A 14960-nucleotide genomic window follows, 5' to 3' on the forward strand; every position below is an offset into this window, starting at 1 on the left:
AGGAATAGAAAAGTATTTTCACCATTTTTCTCCTATATGCTTATTTAGCTATAATGGGGTCAAAAAAAAGTTAAAGAGGCAATAAAAGGGGCATTTTTTACAGTTAACTCAACAAATTAAAGGAAGTATTTCTAGCAAAATATTAACATATAATAAAAAATGAATTTTTGACCTAACTTCTTTGAGCAGCTGAATCTTTTTTTTTTTTTTTTTACTACTATAGCTAAACAATAAACAAATTAGATCTTGTTAAACTTAGTCAAAACTAGATGTAGCAAAATATATACATGTGTGTATATCCATGGATGTTAATGTGATGATTTAAAGATTTAAGGATGGAATAAGAATGGACTTACCAGCCATAAGCAAACAGATAATGCACATTGAAAAGGCAACAACCATGATAATAGGCAACTGGGGGAAGAAAAAAAACACCAAACATTTAAGAATTTTACTTAGCTGGTGCAAAGTCAAATACAAATATTTTATGCCATGCCCCTCATTTCTTCCCTTCCTCCCCCTTAAAAAAGAAATCACAAGAGAATTCAGCCTTGTTAAGTCTAAAATCAGTAAACTGACTTCTTTTCCCCCAAATCTTTCTATCAATGGCCTCCAAAGTTTTTTGGTTTTGGAAAAAATGGGGACTGGAGGAGATCTGTCCTGGTCTCCTATATAACAATCACACGCAAGTCAAAGAATTGGAGGATTTTAAATACAGGAAAAGACTAGTTTTCTTATCTACTCTTGAGGTACAGATAAAGAAACCAAAACCCAGAGAGGTTATGTGACTTAAAAGCAAAGGAGGGAATAGAACCGAAGATTCTGGCCTTTTCTCCTCGCCACAGCATCATTCCAAGTCATGAGCTTTTAAAAAAGGGTTTCCACCAAGTTCTCTGAACTACTGAGGCAGTCATAGCTCATCAAACAAGGGAAAAGGTGACACTGAGCATAAAATGATTCGTTTGCCTCAGTCTCCAAGATCAGAGCTGCCTCCTGGGCAGGCCTCCCGGGGGATGGGATGGGATGTGAGGGACAACAACAGCAACAATGTTCTCGTTGCTGCTCTTAACTGAGAAGGCTGAAAGACTGTCATCAGAGGAACATTCTTTCCCTTGGGTCTGGGTTTCTAAGCGCTTTCTATTAGAATGTAAGCACCCCTGGCCAGGGTGAGTTCTCGGACGGCCACTGAAGGAGAGCATCTTGGAGGAGGACACAGCCTCGATGCTTATGCAGTAAATGGGGGGAGAAAGAAAGAGGCAAAGGGACCAAATGTACAGTAAGTGCCATTGCCAGACACAGAAAACTTCTTAAGCTCAGCAATAACACATTTGTGATTGATGTGAGCGATTCCTTGCTGGCTGCCATCAAAATGAAGAAGCCAACACAATTCCTTTAAGCACACACATCTCTAAACCACAATAAAAAGTGTATAAGAAGGCAGAAAAGAAGAATGAAGCCATAATAAAGGGTCTGAATCATCCCACAAAGGGAATGTGTATACAAGCTCACTTTAGTGTAGATGATGTTCTGAAATCAAGAGATTTTGGCAAAAACTGAAAAATAAAGACAATTTCCAAAAGAAAAATGTTAAATTTTCTTACAGCCAAGAATTTCCAATCCTTTTGTGTATGTAGTGGATTATTGTATTCTACTTCATCCACTGAATAGTTTCCAAGAAATAAATCTATGGCATCCTAGAAGAGAGAGGTGGATTAATGTCTTCATAAACACATCCCAAACAATCCCTTCATTAGGTGGCCAACCAGACCCCTTGTAGTCCTGCCCGTGGATTCTCTCACACCTCAAACGCCCACTTACCTGTCGGAAGCCATCTGAAAAGTTGTTTTTGTAGTAGCGCACCAGCGAGTTCCAGCCATCTAGAATCAGCCCCCACTGAGTTCTCTTCCCAGTTCTATGTAAGAAAGGTGATTTGAAGATTGTATAGTAAATGATTATTTCTTGAGTAATAAGCCAAGTAATCAATATTGCCATAATTCATAAAGAATTGATGTATACATACACCACCACTATCCAAAGTGGGAGAAACATTCAGGCTCCTATATCTGACCTGCTGGCTAACTAGGATCTGGCTAAGTCATGAGTAAAGGAATAAGTAGGATGGGGACTTTTCTGACTGCCACAGTTAATATAAAAAATTGAAAATCAAAATAAACATGAGTTTAAAATAAAATCAACAATTTCCTAGCTCAGGCTATGAAGACAAGAAAGACAACTTAGTTTTCTATGTGAAGATGTTTTACCATAGATTCCAATGTGGAAAGGTCTAAGTAATTCCTACTTTATTTCAAAGGAGATCCTAAAATGCAGCAAATATGTGACCTCATAGGACCAAACAGAGTTGTCTTCAGTGTGATGTTTAGCTCTGACTTGCCTGGTAAAATCAGTCTTCAAGGCACCAGTTCCGGCATATTGTTTGGCACAAGCATTTGCATTATCAGCCCATGCTGTGAACAAAAAAGGAGAAGTTCAAATGGCAAACAAAATTCCTACCGACCAAACAAGACTATTCTTCAAAGTAACAACTTTCACTTTTATGCAAGAGTCTACCTACCATTTTTGTAAATTTTCTCAAATTCAGCTTGTTCTTCAATCCTCTGTCCTACATGCAGAATACCAATTCTCTGGATTCCATACAAGAAAAACATGGTAGATTGAATTTTAAGGAGAAAAAGGGTATCTATTTATTGTCTCAAAAAAAAAAAAAAAAACCAAACCACACCCCTTTGTCTCTCTCTTTCTCTTTTTCACAACAAGAGGATTAGACTAGTATAATTACAGTTACTACTTGTAATTTACTTAGTTTTGAATCAATCTGGAATATAGTTAACATGCATTCGGGATAAATACTAATGTGACTTGGAAAGTCAGGGTCTATTTGGTTACTTCTCCAAGGTTCAAGAGAAGAGAGAGGTTTACTTTCTTCAAAAACAGAATTTCCCCAGGTAGGCATCCCTACGTGGAGAAGCCCTACCTGGAGCTGGGTTTGAAGAGAGCGGCGGGCCAACAGGCTCTGGATCACATTGGTCCTGTCCAGACAATCCATACAGTTGCTACGGAATATTCCTTCCTGATTTGTCACCACTTTGCCACTAGCGTCCACTAGAAAATAACTAAAACATTTGTGTATAAACATCTTTATAGCTGGACAATTATCTTGTACAAATATAATTTGTCTTCTGACTCCCAGGGAAAAAAGAAAGCAGTGATAAGAGATGTGGTCTCTGATGAAGAAGCCTTCACTACTTTGTGGTAGCAATGGGAACTCAAGCATAAAAAAGACACTGTGTCCCAATTTCATGAGAGGTCATAAGCATCTAAAAAAGTCATGATTGATTATGTCCCTCCCACACTGATCTAACTGTATGTACACCTGCACTACATACTTTGCTGTGAAGAAAGCAAGTGCCAGAGTTTTAGAAAATTAAATTGTCCAAAAGGAAATTAGGAATTTAGTAATTTTAAATGGTAAACTTCACATGTAGGAATCAACAAGTATCAAATTTTTTCTTGTCAACTACTATATTTGAAACTAAGGTCATATTTTATTTATACATCTTCTAATTTTCTAATAATTATAGAAAGACCAACAGTTGGCTCTTCCTAGACAGTTTAAAAACATGTGGTTTTTTTTAGTCTTTCTGATGCCTTTTAGGATTTTTGTGGCAAAGATACTATGTTTTTCTGTTTTTTTTTTTTTTTTTTTTTTTTGACATTTCCTTCTCCAGATCATTTCATAAATAAGGAAACTAAGACAAAGAAATGACTTGCCCAAGATCACACAGCTAGTGTCTGAGGCCACATTCGAGCTCAGGAAGCTGAGTCTTCCTGACATCGGGCCCAATGAACAATGCACTATGGCCTACCTGGTTGCATATATACCCACGAGAAGTTATAAACTGAAATTTATATACTTTACAAAATGTTCTACTTATAGTTCTAATATGAACACTGCAATCACCTTAGGAGGCAGACATGGCATATGTTACTCCCATTTTGCAGATGAGGAAACTAAAGGTCAAAGAGACAACCTGTCCCTGGGGGAATATGACCCCAGGTCTTCACAACCCAGCAAATTCAAAACAATATCCATTGTGAGGTGTATCACCTCCTAAAGCTATAATCTGACCTTACAGTTTGGTAACTGACTTCTGAAAGCTACTAGCCAACTGTGTGCACCGCTGATTATATCACTATATACAAGGCAATACCAGCTTACCTAAATTCATCTTGAAGATCAGCGACTTGATCCAGCAAAATACTCAAACGATCCCATCTCATTTTACTACATTCCTTGTGGAAGTCAAATGCAATGTATCTATGCAAAAGATTAAGATATTCAGAAAATAAATAAAACATCTCTTATCCCTGTCAGAACACCCATTCCTGAGGAAAAAGGGACCTCTTGGCCTAACCTTACATTCACTCCAGGGAAAGAGTCCTGGGATATACTGGGATGTATGTTCCCCCTTTCCTTGTGCTTACATATGGCAGAAGACCTGGAGAACCTACAGAAGGCGGCTCCAGTGGAGCCCTCTGGGGTGGGGAGGCCTATGCCTACAGGAAAGAAAGGCTCAATCATCTTGCACGCATATAATACAACAAGTGGCGTGCAGGGTAGGCTGGAGAGTGCAGAAAAATGGCTCCTATTCTTCAGGAGTTTGAAATTTAATCAAAGATCAAAATGTTAAAAAAAGAAAAGTTTCAGAAATCTATGTTAAGAGAAAATGATATATGTTTTAGAATTTAAATTTATTTTAGTTTACTTACAAAAATAAAATCTAATGGCAATGCTGACTAGTTTTGATTGGTAAAATGAAGCTAGGAGTGTTGGTAACACTTCCTGTCTGGACCCAAGGGTCACCGGGCAAGCTGGCCCACAAAGCTGGAGGATGGCCAGCTCTGGTCCGGGGTGAGGCCTCTAGTAAGGAGTCTCTCCACTGGGAGGCCGCCAGCGAGAAGAAGGACCTAATTCTTCCTTCCTAGGTTTTATGGCATTGGGAAGAGATAAAGAGGTCTTTTTTCCAGAAAGAGATGACAAGAGTCCTGCCTCTTTCATAACTAAGGCATAAATGGCTTCTTTAGCTATTTTTTTTTTTTACGTGCATGTAGGAGTTCCCACACTGACAATTTTATTTCTGTCTTGCATGCATTCTACTAAGAACAGATAAATGCTAAGAATTATATTTCACATTTTCCCTGAGATATTCCAAGTGCAGATGATTCTGGAGAGGACTCCTTTCTCACATGGGTCTACTACAATGGCTCCAGGTCCATAACCTGATTCTCTGCCTCAATTTCAGTAGAACTTGCTCCACTAAGTAAGTCAAACGGATACTAAAATGAGCTCCCCATTTCACAGCCTCTCCCGTCCTGATGACAGAGATGAACCTTCACATTCTGATACTGTTTGGGGAGGGGCTGCTAAATCTGAATCCCAGATTCCACAGGGGGAGGGGATAGAGAAGATTCTGACCATACAAATTACACAAATGGTTTTATTAGAAATTAGTCTGATTTAATTAAAACACTGACATTTGCAGGGGCTGATGACGGACGGAGAGCCTAAAGCTCCTAATTTCCACCTGTAAAAGGAGGGAGTGGCTTTGATCATTTTAAAATTAAATTTAAAAGTCTGAATCCATGGGAAGTGAAGCTAAGTAAATAAGACTTACTTGTCCAGATAAGTATTAGCTCATTAACCAGCTCCTATTTGAGACTAGATATTTGTTTTATTCCTAGTTAAAATATTTTTATCTTCTAATAACTACTATGTAACTTAGAAATGTCTGAAGTCCAAATATTACTTTCTTCAAGAAAAAATTGTTTCTAATTTATTTAATTTATTACAGAGGGAGACAAGTGTGGCCTGCAGCATAGCCGCTTCCGCCCACAGGCAGGGTCCAGGAAATCAGTTCTGAAGAAGGCAGGTTCAGCCCCTTCCCTACATGTGCACGTGGCGCCTCCGGACATTTATTGCATATACTTTGTAAATAAACACACATTAGTTAAATGCTCACCAAGTCTGCCCCGCACTAGAGGTACAAGGGCAAAGCCAAACCGTGTCCTGCCTAAGGACTTTGGATTCTACTCTACCCAAGCACAATGAGTGTTATTATCTGAAGAGAGAGGGTGTCCCCATCTGGAGGGAAGGCCTGAGGGGGGCATGAAGGAGAAGGAAGACAAACCTCTCCAGGCATCCACACCCATAGGACGTGGCGGTGCGGAGCCTCACACTGGGACCCCCGAGCACGTGCCCCTCTGTCCCTTCGCCAGAAGTCTGACTAAAGTGAATTCCTTGTCCTGTCTCCCTCCTGCATACTTCTGACCCCCAGACATTCTACCTCCAATGCCGGCGCCCACCACAGCCCCTCTGCCTGGACTCACGCTCACCTGGCCCGTGTCCTCCTTGCGCCCTGCCCCCCTCCTGGAGGCCCCCTCCTCTCGGGCCCATCTCCCTGAGGGATTTCACCCCCGCTGGCCGGGGCTCTCTGGATGTCCTCACAGGCTCCACCTCAAACCTTGCCCTCTGGCCCCCAGCCCTTCTGACTTCCTTAGGGGAGACCTCACAGAGCAGCCTCTTCTGCCTCTAGGTCTTCCCCCTCCTAACCCCCCCTTGCTGTAGGAGTCACAGCCCGAGCCTGCCCTCTGAGGCTTTTCCGGCCTCTCACCTCTCCAGCACTCAGCCCCCATGCTGCCCCTTTGTCGCCTTGTCCAGGAGCGGGGACTGCCTCTCTGCCTCCCTGAGGAAAGCACCAAGTCCCAGGACAAGGCTAGGGTAGCACCCTGGCCTGGCTAATGACACAGGCCTCCTCTTGATGCCTCCCCAGGGCCCCTGCTCCATGAGCTTTCCCTGACTGCCCCCATCCCTGCTCTTGCTTCACAGACATCCCTTCCACCACCAAACAGGTCGTCCCCAATTTGGGCCTGGACCGCGTGATGCTCCCTTCCTGGCAAGCCTAAGCCCTATCAGTGTAGGCACTGAGAGCAGGCAGCCGCCACTCCGGATGGCAGGCCCTCTTTTCCCTTTTCCCAGAGCTATAGGGAAGGAAAGTCAGGGAGACCCTTCCCACAACAACTACAAAACCATCTTCCTGACAATAAAATTTCCCCCCATCATCTAAAATGGCACCAGAAATGGAGTCTTCTCCCACTTCATCAACTCTTAGAGCCCCAGAGTAAGCTGGGCCAATGCCAAAGACGCCCCAATAACAGGACCACTTATTGAAGGCTCTGATTCTGGGGATCCATCACCTCCTCAGACACTTACTTATGAGAACTGCCCAATGGAAGGAAGCCCGTGGGACACCCCAAATTTGGAAGGCACAAACGCCAGGCCCTTAAGGGCCGTCTCTGAGGCTGGCAGACTGTGCCAATTCCCAACTTCTCTAATGGAGGAGCTCTTCCCTTGGGCTCTGAGAATTGGGATTAGAAAAATAGAAGAACTATTTCCACTAACTTGTAACTGAAATTTAGTGTTTCCTTCAGTTCTTTAGGGGAGAAGGGAACAAGCATTATTAGTGCTCACTATGAGGAAGGCACTAAATATTACTTCATCTTCACAACAAGGTAGGTAGGATCTGCTGTAATCCTCATCTGACAGGTGAGAAAACTGAGGGAGACGGGTTATGTGACTTGCTCAGGGTCACACAGTGAGCACTATCTGGGGCTAGATTTAGCTTCTGGTCTGCTTGACTCCATGCCCAGCTCTATCCACTGAGCCTTTGAGCTGCCCTTATTTCCAACATTATTCTGAGAAAGGGCCCATAGTCCCACCCAGACCATTAAAGTAGTCTCTGGCACAAGAGGTGGGAAACCCCGTGGGCCCCTAGCTGTGGGGAGGCCAAGAAGGGGGAACTTCAGGCAATCTGGGTGGACCTGGTAGTCCCACTGTTCCCCCAAAATGCTCTCCCTGCCCCTACCGTCTCCTGCCCTCGTGAGTGCAGCTTCGGGCCTCCTCCCTCACCCCAAGCCCCACAGAGACTGCTTTGACTGCCGGGGAAAGAATGGGCATGGCGTAGCCCAGAGACACAAGATGAAAGCACTGAGCCAGTGGGCACAGGGGCCCCAGGTCACCCCTCAGTCATCCAGCTGGATAGCGGTGTGCTGACATGCAGACCACCACCCAAGAAGTCCAAATGGGCCAAAGTTCCACCTTCCTTTTCTAACAGGAGCTAAAATTTGATTTAGACAAATCAAGTTGCAAGTCTTCCATGAGACCTTGGACAATGGTATAAAGTTAACAAATCAACCTGAAGGATTAGAAAAAAGAAGCTTTTGTGTCTAAACCTGTTTTTAGTAAGTGGGTTCAGGATGTTAAAAAGGCTTAAATGAAACACCATAAAACAGAGAGAGCTGAACCCTCATTTCTAAAATCTTTTGGGAGAAGGCAAACTGACAGACAGGTGAGAAGGAACCATCCTTTCTCCTCGCTGAACTGAAAAGGAAAGAACAAACCTGAAGGACAGGGGGAGCTTATTTGTCACACTTGGTGTAAGCAAATGACTCTGCTGCCTGTCTCCATCCCAAGAATGGAGAAATGCATTCGTGTCATGAAGCTCAGCTTTTCCTAAGATCTCCACAAGGCAAACGCAGACCTCAGGAGTGTGTGTGTGTGTGTGTGTGAGATATGTGTGTATATGTGCATTCGTTATGTGTGCGTACACACATGCATGTCATGGCCTTTCCTCGCCTGCCAGCGCGTCTGCTCCTGAAGGAGGGGCCACGATCCCTTGTGGACAGGCCCTCCCTGCATCCCCCATGACGCTGCTGTATTTCCCAACTCTGCCTTTTAGGACATAAGAAGCAGCATCTGTTCTACCTGACAGAACCCGAGGCTGCGGGCAGTCAATGAGAATGTCTGAAACCTTCCCACTTACACGGGTATTTCCTCTTTCATTCAAAAGACAACAGCAAAATAAGAAATGAAGAATGACATCAGCAATAGTAATTAATGTATGCCTACAAATATTCTTTTAGGAATAATTACTGAATGTATATAACAAAATCAAGTTTCAATTTACATGTACCTGATATTTCCATTTCCCAAGGAGGTTACCATTTTTGCAAATGTCTGTTCAAGTGGCTTCTCTGAGCCCTTCTGGTTAACCTGTGAAAAATTTAAACACCAATAGCTTTCTTTCAAGTTTGCTTAAAAGTAGATGAGTTAAGAGTTGTTTTTTTTTTTTAAATTTTCTAGATGCATACCAGATTAATAATGACTTGTTTTCCATAAGTAATTATTTGTGAGTCAAAATGCCTTTGAAAACCATCCATCTAAAGGAAAAAAAGGAAAAGAATAACAAATTCACTATGAGGTTTGTAAGATTCCTGACAGAAATTATTTCATACAGTTTTAAAATCTATGAATCTTGTTTTTACTTTATATTTATTAAATTAAGGAACTGTTTGTTAATTCTAAATTAAGCCTATATTCTAAAAGTTCAAAGAAGCATTTTATTAAGAGTTAATAATAGTTAATAAGAGAATTAATACTGGTAACACTACTCGTCTTCCACTCAATATTAAATGGTAAATACTGAGTATCCTAAAGAGTGGTGGACTCTGAGCTTCTACACAGTCTCTGGAATCCCCAAAAAGCTAGGCTAGAATTCTTTATGGATAACTCTGTTGGCACAGTGCTTTGATCATTTCATTGGATGCTTCCAACTACTATAGGATGGCAGAGAAGATCCTATTCTTCTATTGTGTGTATGTGTTAAGGGGACAGAGAGACGCTCCCTTTAGGCCCCTTACCCCCTAATCAGGCTCCAGTTTTCTGGCACTGAGGGGCGCAGGCGGGCACCTACCTGATTGGCCACTTGGTTGATCTGTGGCTTTGGCTTATACTTGAGATTTGGTCTTTGGGACCAGAAAAAGGGCATGGATCCTCTAGTCTGAAAAAACAAAAACAGAAACAGAAATGAGGCCCAGGTGGTTATCTTCTTCCCTTTCTTGTCAGTCCACTTACTCCACCATTTTCTTGCTCTTGCCTCCCAGGAGACAATCCTAGGGTCAGAAAGATCTCCCCTCAAGAGACCTTAAGTGACAGCTTCATCAGTGGGCTAAGGACCATCCAGTCTAAGGCAAAGTGGCCGGTCACAGGCCTGGCCACAGACACAGAAGTGGTGACCGGTATCCTTGACATCCTAAGGTGATTTGTTCATGCAATACTGATCCAGCGCTACCTCAACAGGTTCCTGGCCAAATAAATCACGTAAGAAAGATGAGAGGCATTCCAGCGGAGCCCCTCCTAAATTAAATGCAGTGTGTTCTTTCTTAAATGTCAGATGTATCTTTTTAATGAAGTCTCATGTCATCTCCATTATCTTACGTTATAGTTTTACCCATTTCCCATATAATCTGAAGTAAACCATTTCCTCTAAAAGGAGGGAAGAACAGGCTGTGTCTGGTTTAGAAGAGTCACAGCCCATGAAAAGCTTGCTTTTAGGCATCCTTCCATGAACATTCAATCTTAGTAACCACAGCCCTAAAGCAATAAGGCACTTAGGGTTCTTGTGAAGGTGACAAAGCAAGTGTTTATCACAAATGAAACCCGGTGTGTTATGCCACACTTTTGGACTGAACCTCTCAGTCACAGAGGGTAAACACAAATTCAAAGTTATGTGAGTTTAATTTTTAGCTACTTCCTTCTCTTAGTTATTTGCCCACTGTCACTTCAGCTTTAAAAGGGTCAAGTTGAAACAACAGAATGTTTTCCATTTCCAAAGTTTCCGCAGCCTCACTCTGCTTTGAGGGCTCCAAGTTTAGTGAAAGGTAGTAAGGGGCTGACTTGCTTCAGTAGCTTTGTTTAGCACCGATTAACAGGGATAGAACCTACGTGATGTTGGGACAAAACAAAGCTATCTTGTCCCCACCTGGACAAATGATGCTTTGCTCCCATTGTAGTGCACAATTTGTTCTGTTTCAACAAAGTTGGCGGCATGGCCTTCAGAATCTATTCCTGCATTAGAAAAAAAAGTTAATTAGAAAATAATTGCTAATTATAATTAACTCAATTAACTGGAATAAGGACCAGTCTGAATTACTGGAAAGTTTTAATTATAAAACCAATTTTGAGACATAATTTTATTATAGGTAATACAGTATCTTCATTAGGAAACTAAATTAAAAGCCCCATTTCATCTAAGTCTTAAAGAGGTACAAACACAGTAGACACATTTCCTGAACCAAGAACATAGAGCCTAGCAAAGATTCTTTGGTCATTTGGAACAAGGAAGCGAGGTATTGGAATATGGCTGATTTGACATCTCTGCCCAGCCCCACAGCTTAGAAATGGCCAGAGGGAAGCCACAAGTCACCGATGCCTCAACATTGCATATGGTGGCTCTGATTCTTCTCTGCCCATTCAATGACAGGCCCCTCATCACTCTGCTATGACCAGCCCCTATGCAAGGCCACAGCTGCCAGACTGGGCTTGTCCTTCTGTTTTCTTCCCTCCTAATCCATCAGCTTTCTCACTCTGACCTGGCCACATGACCCTTGGCTGCTCAGACTCGCTCAGGGGCTCCTAAGTCTATCATTCCAGGTCCTCCATAGCTAGTATCACCTTCCTTGCCAATTTAACCCAAATTACTTCCCTCCATGGACCTGACACTCCAGACAAACAGGACTTCTCATCACCCCTGCTACGTGGCCCTATTTTTCCACTTGTGCCTTTGTTTACATTGTCCTGTATATACTTGAAATGTTCTCCCCATCCCGCATTACTAAATAACTATAGTAGGAATTATACATACTTAAAATACTCCTAGGTTTAACTTTGGATTGGATAAGACATTGTCATAGTCAAGCAATTCATCAGATTACAAACACCTGGGGTGGGAAAACACGTGTTTGAAACAATTAAAAGACCATTAGGTGATAAACTATGAGAAACTAAACATAATGAAAAGGGAGTCCAAGAAGGGTGTTAAATTAGTGACAAAAATCAGAAGTTAGAATCACTATCAGAAATTTTTTGATATTATTGCTAAGGATGTATATAACATGGCTTATTTTTTCCTCCAGAATGTCTACTTAAGAGAAAATATTTCGGCAAAGAAAATCTATTAACAATGCCAGTAGGTTAGTATGTTCCCAAGTCTGCCACTCACTAATTATGAAGCCACAGTCCTTTTCCTTCCTAGACAGCAATGAGCTCATCTTTTAAATAAGAGGTAGCTTAGGTAAGCTAAAGCCTCTTCTAGCTCTCTTTAATGGCACACAAAGGAAATTTTGCTGGAATTTTAAGTACTGCCATACACACAATGCCCCGATAAGGATGAAAAGTCATGGCTAATCTGTGATGGGCACTTCTGGTGGGAACACCACCAGGGGACAATGAAGCATTGAAGAAGAGACTTAGATATGGCTGATCTTTCAAACAAGGTGACACTAATGTGAAATAGCTACCAAACCCCGGACCTTCCCACGGAAAGCATAGGTAACGATGGAAAGATAAAGCAGTTCCTTTCCAATGTATGGCTGAATTCATGGAGAGTGATTCTAGTTCTGAGTCTGCTTTCATGCTCACAATAAAACACAATAATCCTTCTCTTTTAACAGTGAAGGGAAACCTACAGTTGAACATTAAAGTCAGCAGTATAACTAGAGAAACAAGCTCCTGTTATGTACCAGGCACTGAGCTAGATGCGGAAGATACAAAAAGAAAACTTCCTGTCTTCCACAATCATAGGATATCAATGTGGAACTAACCCTAACCCTGATCCTTAGCCTGCCTCTGCTGCCCTGCCTGGTCTCACCACCAGGGAATAAATTGCCTTCTTGCTCGGGCAGTCTCCCTCTCCCTTTCCCCCCAGATTCCCTACCTCCCTTTGTGGGCTGTTTTTTAGATTATAAGATGAGCAGGTCCTGTATCTCCATGATGCCTAAGCCATAGCAGTCATTTAATAAATGTTTAGGGGTTGGATTGGAGAATTTACCTAATTATGACACTGAAGCCCAAGATAAGTAACCAGAGAGTAACCAAATAAACAGCACAAGTTAAATTCATCACTTCTAACCCCAAACTCCATTGCGGTTTGCTCCCTGCTTACCTCTGACATAATAACGCACTCCAGCTCGGAAGCAACTCCTCCTTGAGATGAGAATCCAATCAAAATATTTTCCATTAATGGTACAAGAGTGCATAGTGATGACTTAAAGCATTAAGAAAAACACAAAACAGAAATGATACATGAATATGTTCAGGTTTCATCCAAATTTTGATGCTATCACAGGACCTCATTTTCAAAGCTGAAAGGTCAAAAAATGCAGATCTTTGTGACTCCTTAGACAAACTCACAACTCTAATTTCCTGTTTGGGATAAACATTTCACGCCTATTTCTGAGAAGCTTTGGGCTCTCCCCCTGAAGTTCTCTGAGGGGTGGGTGAGCCCAGGTGAGCAAAGGACAGATTCTTACATGGATGCCAACAAGGGGAACAGCTTTTAGAAATACAGAACCATGTTGGCAGGCCAATGGCCAGCTTCACGGAATTGGAAGAGCATTAACAACTGAGAATAGCCATCCCAGGGCGAGTCCTCTGGCTAACGCGACTCCAGAAAGCACAAGCAGGGAGGGAGAAGAGTGCTGATCTTTGCCACTTGTGGATGGCACCAAGCCACCTATCAAATTACAGGGTTTTGTTTTTTAAAGTGTTCAAGTAAATTAAACCATGCAGCAACAAGGAAATGTTAAAGAACCCAACTCAGTAATAACTATTTCAAAAATATTATTTAGGGGAGTTGATGTTTTGAATTTGTTTGAATTGTTTACTGATTTACAAAAAAAAAGAAAAATAAATTCAGCAATTAGGCAGACTACCTCCAGAATATCACATTTCCCTAATCTGCTTCCTTATCTCCATCTCAGTTTATCTGTGTGAGATGGCTACTATATATTATTTACTTTAAAGGAGAAAGTTTGAGCAGGGGAGGAGGTCAGTAAGATGCAATACTGTTATCTTGCCTAATATCCTCTCTAGTTCCCTAGAAGAGACTAAGTTAACAAATTTATCAAGGAAAGGAGCCCTACTTTGAAAATCCAGCTGCCAGCTCATTAGTTCCAGTACATCCATTCAGGAAAACGTGAAAGCAATTTTTAAAAGAAAAAAGTGGATTACCCAATATGAAACTAAAAATAGAAAACATATCTAGCTACTGAGCATGAAAAATACCAACTAGATCACTACTCACACACTCTAAGACAAAATTAAATCAGCTACAACAGCTGGTATGAGAAAATGAGCAAAGCAAATGAAAATTTAAGGAGCAAGCACTAAGACAGAGAAGAAAAAGGAATTTAACCTAGGTTTGCTCTATTAAACAAGAAGCATGATCTCCATGTATATAAACACATGTATGCATACATACATACATATATATACACACACACATATATATGTATATATGTATACAGGCAGGAGAAAGGGAGGTAAAAAGAGAAAAGGGGGGGGGGAACAGACAGAGACATACACACAGAATGAGAGACAGAGACAGAGAGTGACAAGAATGAATCCTAGTTCAAATCCAGCCTCAGACCCTCACTAACTGTATGACCCTGGACAAGTCACTTAAACCTGCTTGCCTCAGTTTTCTCATCTGTAAAATGAGCTAGAGAAGGAAATAGCAAAACCAGTCTAGTATCACTGCCAACAAAACCACAAACCGGGTCCCAAAGTGTTGGACACAATGAAACGATTGAATGACAACAATTCAAGTCATTTATTAACCATGTGATCTTGCCAGGTCACAAACTCTCTGGGTCTCAAAGTCCTCATTCATAAAATGAGTATGATAATGCTCTGCTGGGCTGAAAAAAATTGGGGGTGGGGAGTGGAAGAAGTAGCTCTTTGGTTTTATTTTTTTTTCTGACAAATCTAGATGGTTTTTTCCCTAAGGAAACTGGGGGGAAGATAGTCTTCAACTAAGATTTTTCTA

At 41.6% G+C, this 14960-nt stretch overlaps 1 protein-coding gene across 2 annotated transcripts in view; it reads right to left on the bottom strand.

Annotated features, from left to right (window-relative positions):
- Positions 1 to 14960, bottom strand: part of SACM1L (SAC1 like phosphatidylinositide phosphatase) — a 50534-nt gene that overhangs the window by 3762 nt on the left and 31812 nt on the right. For both annotated transcript variants that reach the window (XM_074271330.1, XM_074271331.1), the window contains 12 exons: positions 13077 to 13178; positions 10896 to 10981; positions 9828 to 9914; positions 9226 to 9294; positions 9048 to 9127; positions 4238 to 4336; positions 2993 to 3131; positions 2573 to 2642; positions 2393 to 2465; positions 1819 to 1912; positions 1602 to 1694; positions 357 to 414 (listed from right to left, as the gene is read on the bottom strand). In XM_074271330.1, coding sequence (XP_074127431.1) covers positions 357 to 414; positions 1602 to 1694; positions 1819 to 1912; positions 2393 to 2465; positions 2573 to 2642; positions 2993 to 3131; positions 4238 to 4336; positions 9048 to 9127; positions 9226 to 9294; positions 9828 to 9914; positions 10896 to 10981; positions 13077 to 13178 — 1050 coding nt within the window. The remainder of the gene's footprint in view (positions 1 to 356; positions 415 to 1601; positions 1695 to 1818; positions 1913 to 2392; positions 2466 to 2572; positions 2643 to 2992; positions 3132 to 4237; positions 4337 to 9047; positions 9128 to 9225; positions 9295 to 9827; positions 9915 to 10895; positions 10982 to 13076; positions 13179 to 14960) is intronic.

Source organism: Sminthopsis crassicaudata, chromosome 5 (assembly GCF_048593235.1).
Source record: "Sminthopsis crassicaudata isolate SCR6 chromosome 5, ASM4859323v1, whole genome shotgun sequence".
NCBI classification, from domain to species: Eukaryota; Metazoa; Chordata; class Mammalia; order Dasyuromorphia; family Dasyuridae; genus Sminthopsis; species Sminthopsis crassicaudata.